General features: G+C 42.6%; 1 protein-coding gene across 1 annotated transcript; it reads left to right on the top strand.

The window, feature by feature from the left end:
• The first annotated feature begins 229 nt into the window (after positions 1-229).
• On the top strand, positions 230-15,584 carry CMTM2 (CKLF like MARVEL transmembrane domain containing 2). Its single transcript, XM_004460927.4, has 4 exons — positions 230-662; positions 794-952; positions 14,708-14,809; positions 15,255-15,584. Exons 1-4 carry the CDS (start codon positions 408-410, stop codon positions 15,423-15,425), a joined length of 687 nt encoding a protein of 228 aa, XP_004460984.1. The 5' UTR covers positions 230-407; the 3' UTR covers positions 15,426-15,584.
• Positions 15,585-16,566: the final 982 nt, after the last annotated feature.

Here is a 16,566-nt window from a genome sequence, read left to right as displayed (position 1 = left end):
AGTCCTGGGGCAACCGCGCGAGGCCTCGCTAGGACCCGGAGGGGAGCTCGGCGCAGAGATGGAGCCAAAGTGTGGCGCGCGGAAGTGGGTTCGGGCGGAAATCCCCGTGGGGAGGATGGGAGGACCTGGCGGCTGCCGGGCAGGCGCGGTAAGACCGGGTGGGGCCCCGCGCAGAAGTGGGGCCCGAGCGGAAGTGGGGCCCGAGCGGAAGTGGGGCCCGAGCGGAAGTGGAACCTGAGCCGGGGCGCGCGCCGAGAGAGCGCAGGCGTTGGCGTTCGCCGGGCGGTTGGCTGAGGGCGGCATCTGAGCGGGTCGGTGGGCACCAGGCTCTCTCGCAGGCCAGGCCTGTCGGGGGACAGCGGGAGAGGTTGCACAGGCCTTGAAAAGCTAAGGACTGCGGCACAGCTATGGCTGATAAAGGCAAGGCCAAGGCCCCGCCCGCCGGCGCACCCGCACCCCCACCCCCGCCCGCAGGCGCGCCCCCACCCGCGCCCCCGGGGGACAAACCGGAGGAGCAGAAGGAACAGAAGGTAACAAAGTCGCCACAACCTAAGGATGAAGTGGGCACGAGGAAAGGGTGTCGCCGGTACCGGTGGGAACTCAAGGACAGCAATAAAGAATTCTGGATCATGGGGCACGCCGAGGTCAAGCTCCTGAGCTTGGTGAGCTGGGCTGGTGTTTCTGGGCAGGGGTCCAGTGACAGGGGCAGGGGAGTGACTCCGGGGGTCTCCAGAGGGGCTCCGGAGTCGGTGAGAGCGCCTTGCCCCTGGTTTAGGCGCCCGTCTCGTGGCAGGGTTGCCTGATAGCGGCGCTGATACTGTTCAGCGGGACCAGCGTGCACCCCATCCCAATGCTCATTATCACCATGGAGTTGTCCATCTTCATCTTCTTCATCATCATTTACAGCTTCGCCATCAATAGATACATGCCCTTCATCCTGTGGCCCATTTCTGTAAGTTGGAGGTGGGGGTAGTGCCCCTTGGCCTGTGTACATGCACACATGGGTCTTGGCGTTTGGGAAGTGATTGAACAGAGAGGGGCATCCCGTCTCCCATTTTGGTGCTCAGCATCTTTCCGTGGGGGCTGGGCAGAAGTAGCTGTGGGTGGGGGTGGTGGGAGTTCCTAGCTACCCAGTGGTCAAACTCAGAGGGCCTGACAATTTGCCCTCATGGGGGTGGGGGTGCTTGTGTGCCAGCTCACACCTGACTGGGGAGACCACCTGGGAAGTCTCTTCACCCCATAAATCAGGTAAAATAAACATTTAAAAAATCATTTCTAAAGCAGCCTTAGGTTTCCAGTGAATATAAAGGATGTTTATCCCAGAAGGAGGTTCAGCTCAAAGCAGTGGTCCAGAGGAATGGGACAGAGCTAGACAAGGTACTGAAGTGCTCCCAGCCATTGCTTCCTCCTCTGTCCCCCAGGGACAGTAATAATCTCTTGTAGAATTGTTCCTGTGGATTAACTATAAAGCGCTTGATGTCGTGCCTGAGAACACATGGACAAAATCCCTGCACATCACCTGCCTAATCACAGCACACACACACCTGATTCTCATTCCAGCCAGTTGGTGATGATCCTAAGGCCCCATGTTCATTGCATGGTCATAGTGTGCCTCAGGAGCCACAGTTCACGGTGTCACTCACTTTACACATAAGGAAACTAGGGCTTAGTGGCCAAGTAATTTTCCCCAAGTCACTCAGGTAGTAAGTGGCAAAAAAGGGATTCAAACTCAGCTTTGCAGATAGAATCTGAGCCCCTAATTACACTCTGTCCTGCCTCCCGGGATCCATAGGTCTTATGGGGTAGGTAAGGACCCCCCAGTACAGGGAGAAAGGAGAAGAGAGCCAAATGAGGACTCTTAGAAAGGGACAGGCAGAGGACAAATTCCCAACTAAGACACTAAGAAGGGTACTTTGATTTCCAACAAGATTGGAGGGAAAAATCTGAAAATCCTCCTCCTGCACATTACCCAGGGGAAAGTAACCAAGATTGCCCTACCTGAATGGCTGAGCTGGCCAAAAAAATGAGACGCACAAGTGCCAGAAGTAGAGTGGAGGTTGGGGGGACAGGTCCAGCAACCACATAACCCACTAAAGTGGAAGAGAACAGCCCATGTGAGATTGTCCCGGAAACCTAGAGAATGTGTTTTTGTGTGCTGAGAACAGAGAACCTTGCATAAGGCTAGTGACCTGGAAAGACTGCACACTCAGGGAAAAGATGAGCAGAGAAGACATTCCTTTCTCCACATAAAGGAACAAGAAAGTATGTTCATGTCTGCCTGAGCTTTTAGTGGGGGGGGGGCGGGGGGAGACTTCTCTGAGAACGGAAACCTTGAACCTGCTCTTTGTACAGGTTTGGAGTTTGAGTTTTTACTACTTGTTCTATAAACCTTCATGCCTTGGAATTAGCATAAAAATTGGTCCCAATCTGATAATATTCTGATGCTATCCTGGCAGAAACAAGTGCAAAATCACAACCAACAGACTTACAGGGAAAAAAAGGGGGGGGGGGAGCAGTGAGGGAGGAGCCTTGCAACATAAACAATGAACTTGTAGCTAAAAACTGCAAAACTCCTAATTAAAAAAAAATAATCCCAAATGAACTATCAAGCCATGAAAAAACATGGATGAACCTCAAATACATATTGCTGAGTGAAAGAGTCCAGACGGAAAAGGCTACATATTGTATGATTCTAACTGTATGTTGTTGTGGAAAAGGCAAAACTATAGAGTCAGTAAAAAAAAAAAATTAGTTGCCATGGGTTAGGGATGGGGGTTGGGGGAATGACTAGGTGGAGAACAGGGCATATTAAGGGCAGCAGTGCTATTCTGTATGACACTGATGGTGGTTACATGTTAGTATGCATTTGTCAAAACCCAAAGAACTATATACCCACAGAGTAAACCCTAATGTAAACTATGGACTTTAGTTACTAATTTGTAATCAATATTGGTTCATCAATTGTAACAAATATATATACAACATAAGATGTTAATAATAGGGAAAACTGCATTTGGGAAGGGTGGCATATAAGAACTCTCTGTACTTTATGTGCAATTTTTCTGTAAACCTGAAACTTCTCTAAAAATAAAGTTTATTATTCAAAAACAAAACACAAAAATAAAATAGTCCTCCATGACTAAGAATAAGCAAACATTATAAATGTGAAAATTACAACCCTGAAAATATGAAACCATAGAACAGTTGTCTGAAAATAGTAAGAAATATACTTCAAATTATTAAATACATAAGTAAGAGCCCTAAGAAAAGAGTAAGATTATGAGAACAGGACAGACATAATGTTTAAAGTATAAAGTATAATATCCAAGAATCGAAAATATAGTTATTGAAATAAAAATGTCAAAAGATGGGTTAGAAAGCAGATCCAACTCAGGTTAAGAGAGAATTAATGGGGAAACGGACTTCGGCCCAGTGGTTAGGGCGTCCGTCTACCATATGGGAGGTCCGCGGTTCAAACCCCGGGCCTCCTTGACCCGTGTGGAGCTGGCCCATGCGCAGCGCTGATGCGCGCAAGGAGTGCCGTGCCACGCAAGGGTGTCCCCCGCGTGGGGGAGCCCCACGCGCAAACGAGTGCGCCCTTGAGGAAAGCTGCCCAGCGTGAAAAGAAAGAGCAGCCTGCCCAGGAATGGCGCCGCCCACACTTCCCGTGCCGCTGACGAAAACAGAAGCGGACAAAGAAACAAGACATAGCAAATAGACACCAAGAACAGACAACCAGGGGAGGGGGGGAAATTAAATAAATAAATAAATCTTTAAAAAAAAAAAGAATTAATGAACCAACAGGTGTGGAAAAATACTCAGAATATAGCACTGAGAGATAACAGGAGTTATCTTCAAAGTGAAAGATTGAAACAAGGAAGATAAAATGAGAAAATCCATATATGCAATAGAAGTTTCAGATGAAGATAAGAGTATGGAGGAGAAGAAATAGTCAAAATGATAATGACTGGGAACCTGTCAGATTTAATGAGACTGACATTACTGAGAAAGGTGAAAAACAAAACTCCAAAACTCCATCCCTCCACTAAATCAACAATTAAACTGGCAAAAAAAAAAAAAAAAAAAAAAGATCAGAATCAATTTTTTTTGGAACTTTGGAGGCTAATAAACTTTAAACAACTAGGGAAATATTTAATGAAGAAAACTGCTAAATTTTGGTAAGAGTGTTGTAGTATTTTAACTCACCTTCCTACCATCCCCCATTCCCCACATGGTAGCCCACATTCCTGTTGTGACTTGCTACGGCAGGAGGAAACAATATGGACCTTGTTTTCAAAGAATCGTGTTTGTATATTTTGACCTTCTGGTGGTTCCCTGAAGAATTGGCCCAAGGGCGTGTTTTTGTTTTCCCAACCTTGGCGCTTTCTCAGGACTGAATTGACCTCCCAGTGGCATTTGTCAAAAGTGCTTAAAGGCAAATATACTAACCATATCCACCTTGGGCAAGGGATAACAGAAGAGACAGCAGGAGACAGACTGAAAAGCCTGGGAAAGAAAGGAGTGGGGAAAATACGCGAGGCATTAAGAGCTTTGAAAAGCTCTGATTTACACCAGGATATCTAGAAGGCTAAGCACATGCCCAGGGCTGGATGTATGCTCAGAAAAGACCCAAGAAGAGCCTAAGCTTTTGCTTCTTCTGACTGTTAGGCTCCAGACAAGCAAAAGTGAAAACTAAGGCGGAGTTGTAAATAGGCTGGCTATGAGTTGAAAGACTTTTCCAACACAGAACCAATCTGCAAAGACTGGGAGAGTTTTTGTTTTAGTTTGTTTCGGTTTTGGGTTCCAGGCATTTAAGAAAATCTCTTGTCAAATCACTAATCAACCACTAAGCTAAGGGAGCAGACTTCAGTGGCCATGCAAAATGAAGAATACAGTCTTTACAAAAACAGTTTAGAAAAGTCACTAAACAACAAACAACTACAACCCACAACAGGCAACAACAACAAACCCTGAGGAGGAAAAAGAATCTTATACCATATTACCATATTATAATATTCAAAATGTCCAGTTTTTAAGAAAGAATGACAAGGCATGCACAGAAACAAAGGATGACCTATTCACAGGGGGGAAAAAATGAACTGTCCTTGAGGAAGCCTAGACATTGGATTTGCTAGACAAAGACTTTAAGTCATTGCCTTAAAAATTCCCAAAGAGCTAAAGGAAACCATGATCGAAGAACTGAAAGAAACCAGGAAAATGATGAATGAACAAATATCAGTAAAAAGGTAGAAATTATAAAATAGAACCAAATAGAAATTCTGGAGCTGAAAAGTACAATTTAAATGAAAAATTCAGTTCAGTGGTTCAACAGCAGATTCCAGCAGACTAAAGAAAGAATCAGCAAAATTAAAGACAGGACAAGTGAGATTATGCAATCTGAGGAGTAGGAAGAAAAAACAGGGAAGAAGAGTGAGCAGAGCCTAGAGATCTGTGGGACACTATCAAACATAATAATGTATGCATAATGGGCATCCCAGAAGGAGAGAAGGGGGCAGAAAGAATATTTGAAGAGATAATGGCCAAAACATTCCCAAAGATGTGAATCTATACATCCAAGATGCTTAACACACTCCAAAGACACATTATAATCAGACTGTAAAAAGACAAAGACCAAAAAAAAAAAAGTTTCTTGACAGTAGTGAGGAAAGCAACTAGTCATATACAAGAGAGCCTCAGTAAGATTAACAGCCAATTTCTCATGTGAAACCATGGAGGCCAGAAGGTAGTGGAATGGCATATTTAAAGTCTGAAAGAAAACCAAACAAACACCTGTCAGCCAAGAATTTTATATCCAGCAAAATTATCCTTCAAAAATGGAGAAACCAAGACATTTGCAGATAAACAAAAGCCGAGGGATTTCGTCACTAGTAGACCTTCCCTGAAAGAAATGCAGGGAAATGAAAGACTGAAATGAAAGAACATTAAAGAGTAACTCAAAGCCATATAAAGAAATAAAAAACATTGGTAAAGGTAACTATATAGGTATAAAAGCCTTATATTATTATTTTTTTTGGTTTATAGCTCTTTTTTGTCTTTGTAATTTAATAGACAAATGCACATAAAATAATTATAAAAATATGTTAAGGAGCATGAAATGTATGAAGATGAAGTTTGTGACAATAACAACATAAAAGGCAGATATGGAGCTGTATAGGAACAAAGTTTTTATGTGCTATTGAAGCTAAGTTGCTATCAATTCAAAGTACATTGTTACAAATTTAGGATGTTAATTGTAATCTTCATGGTAACCACTAAGAAAATATCTAAAATATATACACAAAAGGAAATGAAAAGGTAATCTAAATGGTATACTACAAAAAATCAAACACAAAAGAAGGCAGTAATGGAGGAAGTGAAGAACAAAAATGGTGTAGGGGAGCAGATTTAGCTCAAGTGGTTGAGTGCCTGTTTCCCATGTATGAGGTCCCATGTTCAATCCCTAGTACCTCCTAAAAACAAACAAAAAACCAACTCTCATTGGGGAGTGGATGTAGCTCAGTGGTTGAGTGCTTGCTTCCCATACACAAGGTCCTGAGTTCATAATTTGCTGCCTCCTGAAAAAAAAAAAGGGTGTAAGACATAGAGAAAACAAATAGGAAAATGGCAGAAGTAAATACTTCCTTATCAATAATTATTTTAAATGCAAATGGATTAAACTCTCCAATCAAAGGCAGAGATTGGCAGACTGGATTTTAAAAAATGACCTAAATATATCCTGTTTACAAAAGTCTCACTTTAGATGCAAAGAAACAAATTAGGTTGAAAGTGAAAGGCAAAAATAGACTTGATTATAAGGAAAAATTGGCCAATAGCAATCATAGCATGATATTTTAACATCCCTCCCTCCATAGTTGATAACTGGATCCATTGGACATACATGGAACATATAGAACCCTACACCCAACAGTAACTGGCTATGCATTCTTTTCAAGCACACTTGGAACACAAATAGCAAGGAAGTGATAACATACAAACTAGATTTTCGAACTTTAATGCAATACAATTAGAAATCAGTAAAAATATAACTAAATTCCCATATGTTTGGGAAGAAATCTAATGTTTCTCCTAAACATATGGAAATCTAGTTATGTGTAGTATTTGAAAATACAGTTGAGCAGACATGGCTCAACTGATAGAGCGTCCGTCTACCATATGGAGGGTCCAGGGTTCGTTTCCCAGGGTCTCCTGACCCATATGGTGAGCTGGCCCACGCAGTGTTGTTGCTGCACGCAAGGAGTGCCGTGCCACACAGGGGCATCCCCACATAGGGGTCCTCCATGCACAAGGAGTGTGCCCCGCAAGGAGAGCTGCCCTGTGTGAAAAAAGAGCAACCCACCCAGGAGTGGCGTTGCATATATGGAGAGCTCAAGCAGCAAGATGATGCAACAACAACAAAAAGAGACTCTCTTTCCCAGTGCTGCAGGATAATGCAAGGGGACTCAGAACACACTGCGAATGGACACAGCAGACAACAAGGGGGAAGGAGAGAGGAATAAATACAATAAATCTTTTTTAAAAAAGAAAATACTACATGTAGAAGGTAATTCAAACAATTTTGGGAGATAAATGTCAAATCTCAAATGCAAGTTATTGGAAAAGAAGACTAAAAAGACTATCTCCAGTAATCCCAGAATCATTTATTGAATATTCCTTTTAACTGCTTTATAATACCAACTCCATCATAGACCAAGTTGCCATATATATGGGTGCCTATTTCCCAGTCTGCTTTTCCATTCTATTAGTTTTTTTGTGAATTCCTGAGTCAATACCAAAGCTTCATAGCAAATCTGATACCTACTTGGGTAAGTCCACCCATGTGATTCTTTTTCTTCTTCAAACAATCTTGGTTAATTTTGGCCTGTACTCTTCCCTAAGAATTTTAGAAATACCTTGTTAAGTTCCATTTGTGGGGGGCGGGGGAACCTGTTAGGCTGAAATTTCATTTAATTTATAGATTGATTTGGGATTGAAATACTATTTTCATTATAGTAACTCTTCACATCTGTTCACATGGTATATGTATCCATCTGTTTAGATTTTCATGTCTGTGGTAAAACTTTATAATCACTCTCTAAAGTCTTATACATCTTTCAATAAGTTTATTCTTGGACACCTTGTAGTTTCTGTTGCTGTTTTAAAAAGTTTCTTTTAAAAGTTACATTTTCTCTTTTTTGATGGCTGATGTTTAGGAATATTGATTTTTTTTTTTTTTGTCTCTGGTAATCTTCTGGAACACAAGCAATTCTAGAAATTTGACAGTAGATTCTCTTGGATTTTCTACATACAGAAACATATTACCTGTAAGCACCCCTGGTTTTTCCCCCTTCTCAATGCTTACTACACATTTTGTCTTTCTTGTAACATTGTACTGGCTAAAATCTCCAACATAATGTTAAATAGAAGTGGGGATAGAAGCACCTAAAGAATGCTTCTAAAGTTTCACCATGAAATACAATATTTGTTGTAGGTTTGGGTAGATACCTACAATTAAGATGAGGAAGTTCTCTTTATTGCTATTTTGCTAAGAAATTTTTTTCTTAAAATTGGCATTGAGTATGACCAAATAGTTTAATTCTGAGGTGATTAAATAAAATATAATTAATTACATTAATGGATTTCCAAAGACTAAACCATCTGTATTCCTGGGACATATCCTGCTCAGTCATAATGTATTGCATATATATTTTTTATTTTATTTTATTGTGGATTTTTAAAGCTTTATTCAAATAAGACAGGCCTATAATTAATTTTTCTTACAATGTCTGATTTTAAGATCAACTTCACACTAACCATGTAATATGTGTCAGAGAGCATTCCCTCTTCTTCTATTTCCTGGCACAATTTGCATAAGGTAGGGATTTACTGGTTTTTGTTTTGTGTGTGTATGTGTACATTTTTGATTTATTGAAGTTATTCTCTTTACAAAAGTAGTACATGTTCATTTTAGAATATATGAAAAGTACAGATAAGGCTCAAGAAGAAAATGAAAAGTCATCTAACATTCAGTGTCCATGAACCATTTTATCATTACCTTTTTTTTAAAACATTTATTTATTTATTTAATTCCCTCCCTCCCCCCGGTTGTCTGTTCTCTGTGTCTATTTGCTGCGTCATTTCTTTTGTCTGCTTCTGTTGTCGTCAGCAGCACACGGGAAGTGTGGGCGGCGCCATTCCTGGGCAGGCTGCACTTTCTTTCCCGCTGGGTGGCTCTCCTTCTGGAGCGCACTCCTTGCGCATGGGGCTCCCCTACGCGGGGACACCCCTGCATGGCAGGGCACTCCTTACACACATCAGCACTGCGCATGGGCCAGCTCCACACGGGTCAAGGAGGCCCGGGGTTTGAACCACGGACCTCCCATGTGGTAGATGGGTGCCCTAACCACTGGGCCAAGTCCATTTCCCTATCATTACCTTTTATGTCTCCTGAGGATTTACTGTTCTTTGAAGGTTTAAGAAAACTTTTCTGTAAAAATGATCTAAGCATATAATTTCAAGGGAAAATTCTACCAAACATTTTAAAAACTAGATAATTTCAATACTTTTAGTTTACTTAAACTGTTCCAGAGCATAGACAAAATGTTTTAAAATTTTAAAGTAGCCAGTATAATACTGATAACAAAACTTCAAAGAATGCGCACACACAAAATATATTTTGATGCAAAAATTCTAAATAAAAGATTAGCAATTAGAATACTGAAGCGCATTAAAAGACTAAGTGGTGGGAACCAGATATAGCTTAAGCAATTAAGCCCCTGCCTACCACATGGGAGGTCCTTGGTTCAGTTCCCAGTGCCTCCTAAAGAAGACAAGCAAGACAGTGAGCTGACGTTATGGGCAGGCATAGCAAGCTGATGCAATAAAAGACACAAGAAGGAAAACATGATGAGAGACAAAACAAAGCAGGGAGTGGAGGAGGCTTCCTCCCACATTGGAGGTCCCAGGTTCAGTTCCCAGTGCCTCCTAAAGAAGCAAGGAAGATGAATAGACAGAGCAAGTTCAAACAACAAGGGAATGGAGAGAAATAAAGCAATATATATTAAATTTTTTAAAAAAGACGAAGTGGGATTTGTTCCAAGAACGCAAGGTTGATTTAATATGGGAAACCTAATAATAGAACTAATCATAAAGAGGTATAGGAAAAAATATCATATGATCCCATCTATGGATGCTGAAAAGACATTGACAAATTTAACACACAGGGAAGCAGCTGTGGCTCAATCAGATGAGCACCCATCTACCATATGGGAGGCCCTCGGTTTGCTTCCCAGGGCCTCCATGTGAAGGCAGGCTCACCTGCACTCTGTGGAGCGCCACCCAGCCCACAGATGCCACGGACAGCCGACTCAGCAAGGTAACACAACAAAAAGAAGGGGGACGAGCTAGAACACAGAGGAGCCCGCAGCAAATGGACACAGAGAGCAGACAGCAAGCAAGCCGCAAGGGGAATGGGAAAAAAATAAATATAGACACAGAAGAATGTACAGCAAATGGACACAGAGCAGACAGCAAGCAAAATGCTGCAAGGCCAGGGGGCTGGGGATAAAAAAAGAAAATTCAACACGCATTCTTGACTAAGAAAATAATAGGAATCTATGAATATTTTCCTAACCAGTACAATAAGTGTCTCAACCCAGAAGCCAGCATAAGGCTGAATGGGGAAATAAAAGAAGGATTTCCACTAAGTTAAAAAACAAGACAAAGATGCCCATTATCACCACTATTTTTTAACACTGAAGTAGAGGTATTAGCCAAGGCAATTGGATAACAATGAAAACTGAGACACAATAATAGGAAAGGAGAAAATAAACTGTTACTATTTGCGAATGATATGATTATGTACCTACGAAATAGAGTAAATTAAAACTCTGCCACAGAAAAGTCAGTAGGGTAGATAGGGAATTAACAATGATTATATAGAAACCAAGAGCTTTAATGCATACAAACAAGAAATCTCTATTTACAACAGCAACAAAAAGATAAAATACCTAGAATAGATTTAATAAAAAATGTGCAAATATATATATAACTTAAAAAACACTCCTCAAAGATTCAAAAGAAGATTTGAACAAATGAAAAGACATATCACGCTCTTGGTTAAGAAGACTCAGTATCATAAAGATTTTTTTTTTTTTGAAAGGAGAGAAACTTTTTAAATTTTTTAAAAATTTATTTTTTATTTATTTCTCTCCCCTCCCCCCCACCCCGGTTGTCTGTTCTCTGTGTCTATTTGCTGCATCGTCTTTGTCCGCTTCTGTTGTTGTCAGCAGCACAGGAATCTGTGTTTCTTTTTGTTGCGTCATCTTGTTGTGTTAGCTCTCCGTGTGGGCGGCGCCATTCCTGGGCAGGCTGCACTTTCTTTCACACTGGGTAGCTCTCCTTACGGGGCGCACTCCTTGCACGTGGGGCTCCCCTGCGCGGGGGACACCCCTGTGTAGCAGGGTACTCCTTGCGCGCAGCAGCACTGCATGTGGGCCAGCTCCACATGGGTCAAAGAGGCCCAGGGTTTAAACTGTGGACCTCCCATGTGGTAGACAGATGCCCTAACCACTGGGCCAAGTCCGCCACCCTCATAAAGATTTTAATTCTCCCTAAGTTAATATATAAAATGAACATGATCACCATAAAAATAACAATGTTTACCCCCTTAGGTCTAGGTGATTCTAAAATTCATATATAGGTATATATATAAAGGTAAGAAGAAAGAAGAGTAAGGAAGAGGAACTAGCCCTACAAAAGGAAAAAAGGAAGGATGGAAGGCAGGGAGACAGGAAGAAGGAAAAAAGAGAGGGAAAATATGAAATAAAGTATCAGATGAAAACATCGAATTCTTTTACAATCTGTTTCTTTTTGAGTCAATTTTTATAAATAGTATTTTTCTAGGAAATTATTTTATGAAATATATTTATTGGCATAAAAAGTTAATGTTTTCTCCTGTAGTCTTTAAAATCTCTTATAGGTACACTATTTTTTTATTCCTTCTCTCTTTTTTTTTTTTAAGATTTATTTTTTATTTATTTCTCTCCCCTTCCCCATCTCCCACTTCCCCTCAGTTGTCTGCTTTCTGTGTCCATTCGCTGTGTGTTCTTCTGTTGTATTCTTGTCAGCGGCACCCGGAATCTGCATCTCATTTTGTTGTGTCATTTTGCTGGGCCAGCTCTCCGTGTGTGTGGCACCATTCATGGGCAGGCTGCACTTTTTTCTCAGGGGGCTGCTCTCCTTACAGGGCGCACTCCTTGTGCATGGGGCTCCCCTATGTGGGTGACACCCCTGCGTGGCATGGCACTCCTTGCATGCATCAGCATTGCGTGTGGGCCAGCTCATCACACGGGTCAGGAGGCCCTGGGTATGAACCTTGGACCTCCTTTGTGGTAGGCGGATGCCCTATCCATTGGGCCAAATCTACTTCCCCTTTTTGTCTTGATGGTTTTATTAATCCTCTCTATAGCTCTTTTCTATTTCATCAATTTTAACATACATATACATATATGTGAGAGAACCTGTACCATTAAAATTAAAGGGAGTGGATGTAGCTCAAGTGGTTGAGCATGTGCTTCCCATGAACAAGGTCCTGGGTTCAATCCTCAGACCTCCTAAAAAAAAGTAATTAAAACTTCACAACAGAAAATAACATAGCCAGGTGGTGGACTTGGCCCAGTGGTTAGGGTGTCCGTCTACCACATGGAGAGATCCGCGGTTCAAACCCCGGGCCTCCTTGACCTGTGTGGAGCTGGCCCATGCGCAGTGCTGATGCACGCAAGGAGTGCCATGCCACACAGGGGTGTCCCCCGCGTAGGGGAGCCGCACGCGTAAGGAGTGCACCCCGTAAGGAGAGCCGCCCAGCGTGAAAGAAAGTGCAGCCTGCCCAAGAATGGCACTGCAGAGACGGAGAGATGACACAGCAAGATGACGCAACAAAAAGAAACACAGATTCCTATGCTGCTGACAACAACTGAAGCGGACAAAGAAGATGCAGCAAATAGACACAGAGAACAGACAACCGGGGTTGGTGGGGGGGAGGGAGAGAAATAAATAAATTTAAAAAAAAAGAAAAATGGGACAAGGGGTTTAAATAGACAATAAAACCCAAATGCCTAAAGCATGTTTTAAAATGTATCTTCATTAGTAATCAACATGAATATTAAAACAATAATGAGATACCATTTCAACTTGGCAATTTGGCAAAAATAAATGAGGCTGAGAAGCCAGGCATTGGCAAGGCCTTGGGAAATGGGAACTCTTATATGTTGCTAGTGGGGTATAATTGGTACAAGCACTTTGAAGAGAAACTTGATGATACCCAACCCAAAGAAAAGATGTGTTCAGGGGCAGCTACCGGGGTATTCATTGCAGCTGAATTTGTAATAATTTGTTAAAAGGACAAAATAACCTAACTGACCTTAGTTTGGTTTATTCATGGTGGCAGAATAAATCAATCAAAATTAATGAATTAGATCTGTGTTTCTCAATATGGATAAATATCAAAAACATTACTAAATTTAAAAAGCAAATGTTAGAAGGTATGGTACCTTTTTTTAAATTTTTGAAACACATGAAATATATCTTGTTTATGAATATATAACATGTAGGGAAATAACACACTTGGGAAAGCTGCACATCAACTTCTGATTCGTGGTTGCCTCTGGAAAGAATAAAGGGGAGGCAGGGAGGCCCAAAGAACTAGAAAAGGGATGGAAGGCTGGGATGGTAGTTCATGCTAGAAAATTTTACTTTTTTTTTTTTTTCAAGACACCTGAAGGAAATATTACAAGGCTTCAACATCTGTTTTATCTGGCAGGATGGGAGTGGGGGTGCAGTGTTCTATTATTTTCTGTAAGTTTGAAATGTGTCAAAATTCAAAATACTAAAAAGGAAAAAAAGAAAGCCAAAGAGGAAGGACTCCCAGCAGGACAGAGCTTCCCCGGAGGCCAAGGGGAGGGGTGGGCATGGCCATGCTCTGCGGCCCCCGGGCACTAAGAGTGCACCCACAGCATGGCCCTGCTCCAGAAGTGATGGGGGAAGACACCGGCATGCTGTGGCCATGGTTTGGCCAACTCTAAATTCAAGTTTTGCTGTGCCCAGGGCATGACAGTGGGTAGTAGTGGAGGGGAAGGATGGGTGGAAGGCCACCCTTTCTGCCCAGCCTGGGAACATCTGGATTGTCAGTAGGACAAGAAAACAAGTGTGGTGAGGGCCAGACCGAGCCCATGGGAATGGGGGAGGTGGAGGCTGCCTCCTTGCAAAGAGGGGCGTGGAGGGGAAGTTGTCAGCAAGGCAGCCCACCCTGCTCCGGAGAGCTGGCCCTGGAGCAGAAAGAGGATGTGGGACAGGACCCCCAAGGAACATCTTTGAGTTGGATAGTTATACATTTATTTTAATGAGTAATGGGGGAAAAATATATATAACAAGACTCCAACTGTGTGATTTCACAGATGAGATGGTAGGGGAGGGAGCCCGTGACCACACAGGCTGAAGCCTGAAGACAGGTGAGCATCCTGGGCTTTCAATTTCCTCAAAGGAGAACAGCTGGGAGACCACAGGTATGTCCATCTAGCCTGGTTATATTTATCTTTCTAAAATAAATATAAATCACACACACACGCCAGGTGGAAGTTTGGAAACCAGTCCCTTTGGTGGAAGCTCTGCTGGGCAGCTTGTCTAAGCTGACTTCCATCTCCCGTGCTTTCAGGACCTCCTCAATGACCTTTGTGCCTTTGTGTTCCTTGAGGGGGCTGTCGCCTATGCTGTGATCGGCCGACAAACCATCCATTTAAATTACCTAATTGCTGTGGTGAGTCTTTCCATCCAGGTTCTTTGCTTGCTCTGAATTCCTCTCTTCTGGAGAACGGGTGTGTGTTTTCCCAGTCTAAGGAAAGGGCTTCTTTTTACAAAATCTTGGGATCAAGGTATAGATTAAAAGTAAATCCAAGTGGGTGTTTCCAGCAGAGAAGTCAAAGAAAGAGGATGTCGAGGGAGCCAGCCAAGCGAAGGCTTCTTCCTGTAACTGCTGATCGCAGGGCACAGGGCCCCGCCCTGGCAGCCTGCAAAGATGAAGCAGTGGGAGCCGAGGGAGCCAAGGCTGGACCTGGGGCAACACTCAGAGTCTCTTGGGTCTGGTAGTTTAAGGGGATGAGGACATGTTAACTAGCATCTACCGATGAAAGTAGAATCGAGGAAGGGAACATGCCAGCCTTGGCATGGAGAGCCAAAGTAATGTAGATCCTTGTGTTTTTCAGATCCTCACTGGTGTGGCTGGGTTATTTCCTTTAATCGATATGTGTCTTCAAAGAAAGCACTTCAAAGGCAAGAGGGCCAGAAAGAACGTGCTGAGTCCTCCTCCACCAAAAGAAAAGGGGCCGGAGGGAGAGAAGCCGAAGGAGGGAGACAAGGAAAAAGCCAAGAAGTGACCTGCAGGGGAACCCGCTGGCAGAAATGGCAGTGTATTTTCTGGCAAAACACGTTTCCACTGTCTACTTGCCTTCTTTCTAAGATAGTTTTCTTTTCCATTCTAATGACCACCTTTGCTTGGGAAAAAAATATCTCTTTAAATAAATTTTAAAGCTTCAGTGGATGTAAACTTTATTTTTTTCATTCAACAAAAGTTACTGAACGTGCACAGGGCAAGGCTGAAGCTGGGCCCAGGACCCGGGGCCTCTGGGACTGGCCCCACCTTGGGAGACCAAGAGTGTGGGTGACACTGAGCTGTCAACACTGACCAGTCAGAGGGGTAAGAGGAAAATGAGAAGCTGGAAAACAAAAAACACAAAATGCGTTGCCTTTGAAGTTTTTTTGGTTATTTTGTTGGTTTCATTTTTGAAGAAGTTTTGGATCACAGAAGAGTCACGGTTGTGGCAGGGGAGGATCATTGGTGCAGGGCGTCAGTGATGGGGGATGCATGGGAGGAGGGTCACCTGCGACATACAGCTAAGGCACATAAGTGTGTTCAGTGTTCATGGGGCATTGTCACAGTGTGTGGAGAGCCACACAATAACCAAAAGAATATCAAATTCCTGTCTTGGGGAGCTTTGCCACATTCTCTAATGGGACAGCAAGAATCCCCTGAGTCCTGGGGTAGTGCCTAGTGCAGGAAGATGGATTATTGCAACGGGCCCTTGATATTGATGATTGTACTTATGAACCTTTTTTTTTTTAACCTTTTCTTTTGAAATTGAAACTTAGCCTAGTATTATATGTTGCCTAAGAGTTACCTCCTTAGAGCCTCCTTGTTGCCCAAATATGGCCTGTAAGTCAAACTCGGCATATAAATGCATTACCTTCCCCCTGGCATGGGACACGGCTCCTAGGGATCAGTCTCCCTGGCACCAAGGGCTTATTACCAAGTGCCAACTAGCAATGCACCTGGAAAAAGACCTTGACCAAATGGGGGAAAAGGTAAATACGAATGAGTTTTTATGACTTGAGATTTCAAAGTGAGTTGGGAGATCATCCCAGAGGTTATGCTTATGCACGTCTCAGCAGGATCTCATTGACTGCCACAGTAAATATTGCCTCAAATAGCAGGGCCACTGAGGGCTCTAGAGATATCCA

Source organism: Dasypus novemcinctus, chromosome 18 (assembly GCF_030445035.2).
Source record: "Dasypus novemcinctus isolate mDasNov1 chromosome 18, mDasNov1.1.hap2, whole genome shotgun sequence".
NCBI classification, from domain to species: domain Eukaryota; kingdom Metazoa; phylum Chordata; class Mammalia; order Cingulata; family Dasypodidae; genus Dasypus; species Dasypus novemcinctus.
Note: the sequence above shows the minus strand (reverse complement) of the source record. Positions and strands in the feature narration are given on the sequence as shown.

Bases quoted from the DNA above. Each gene is read 5' to 3' on its own strand.
- CMTM2 (XM_004460927.4), top strand. From the start codon at position 408: ATGGCTGATAAAGGCAAGGCCAAGGCCCCGCCCGCCGGCGCACCCGCA. The intron at 663-793 runs GTGAGCTGGGCT...GTCTCGTGGCAG, and splicing joins AGGTCAAGCTCCTGAGCTTG to GGTTGCCTGATAGCGGCGCT. The intron at 14,810-15,254 runs GTGAGTCTTTCC...TGTGTTTTTCAG, and splicing joins TAAATTACCTAATTGCTGTG to ATCCTCACTGGTGTGGCTGG.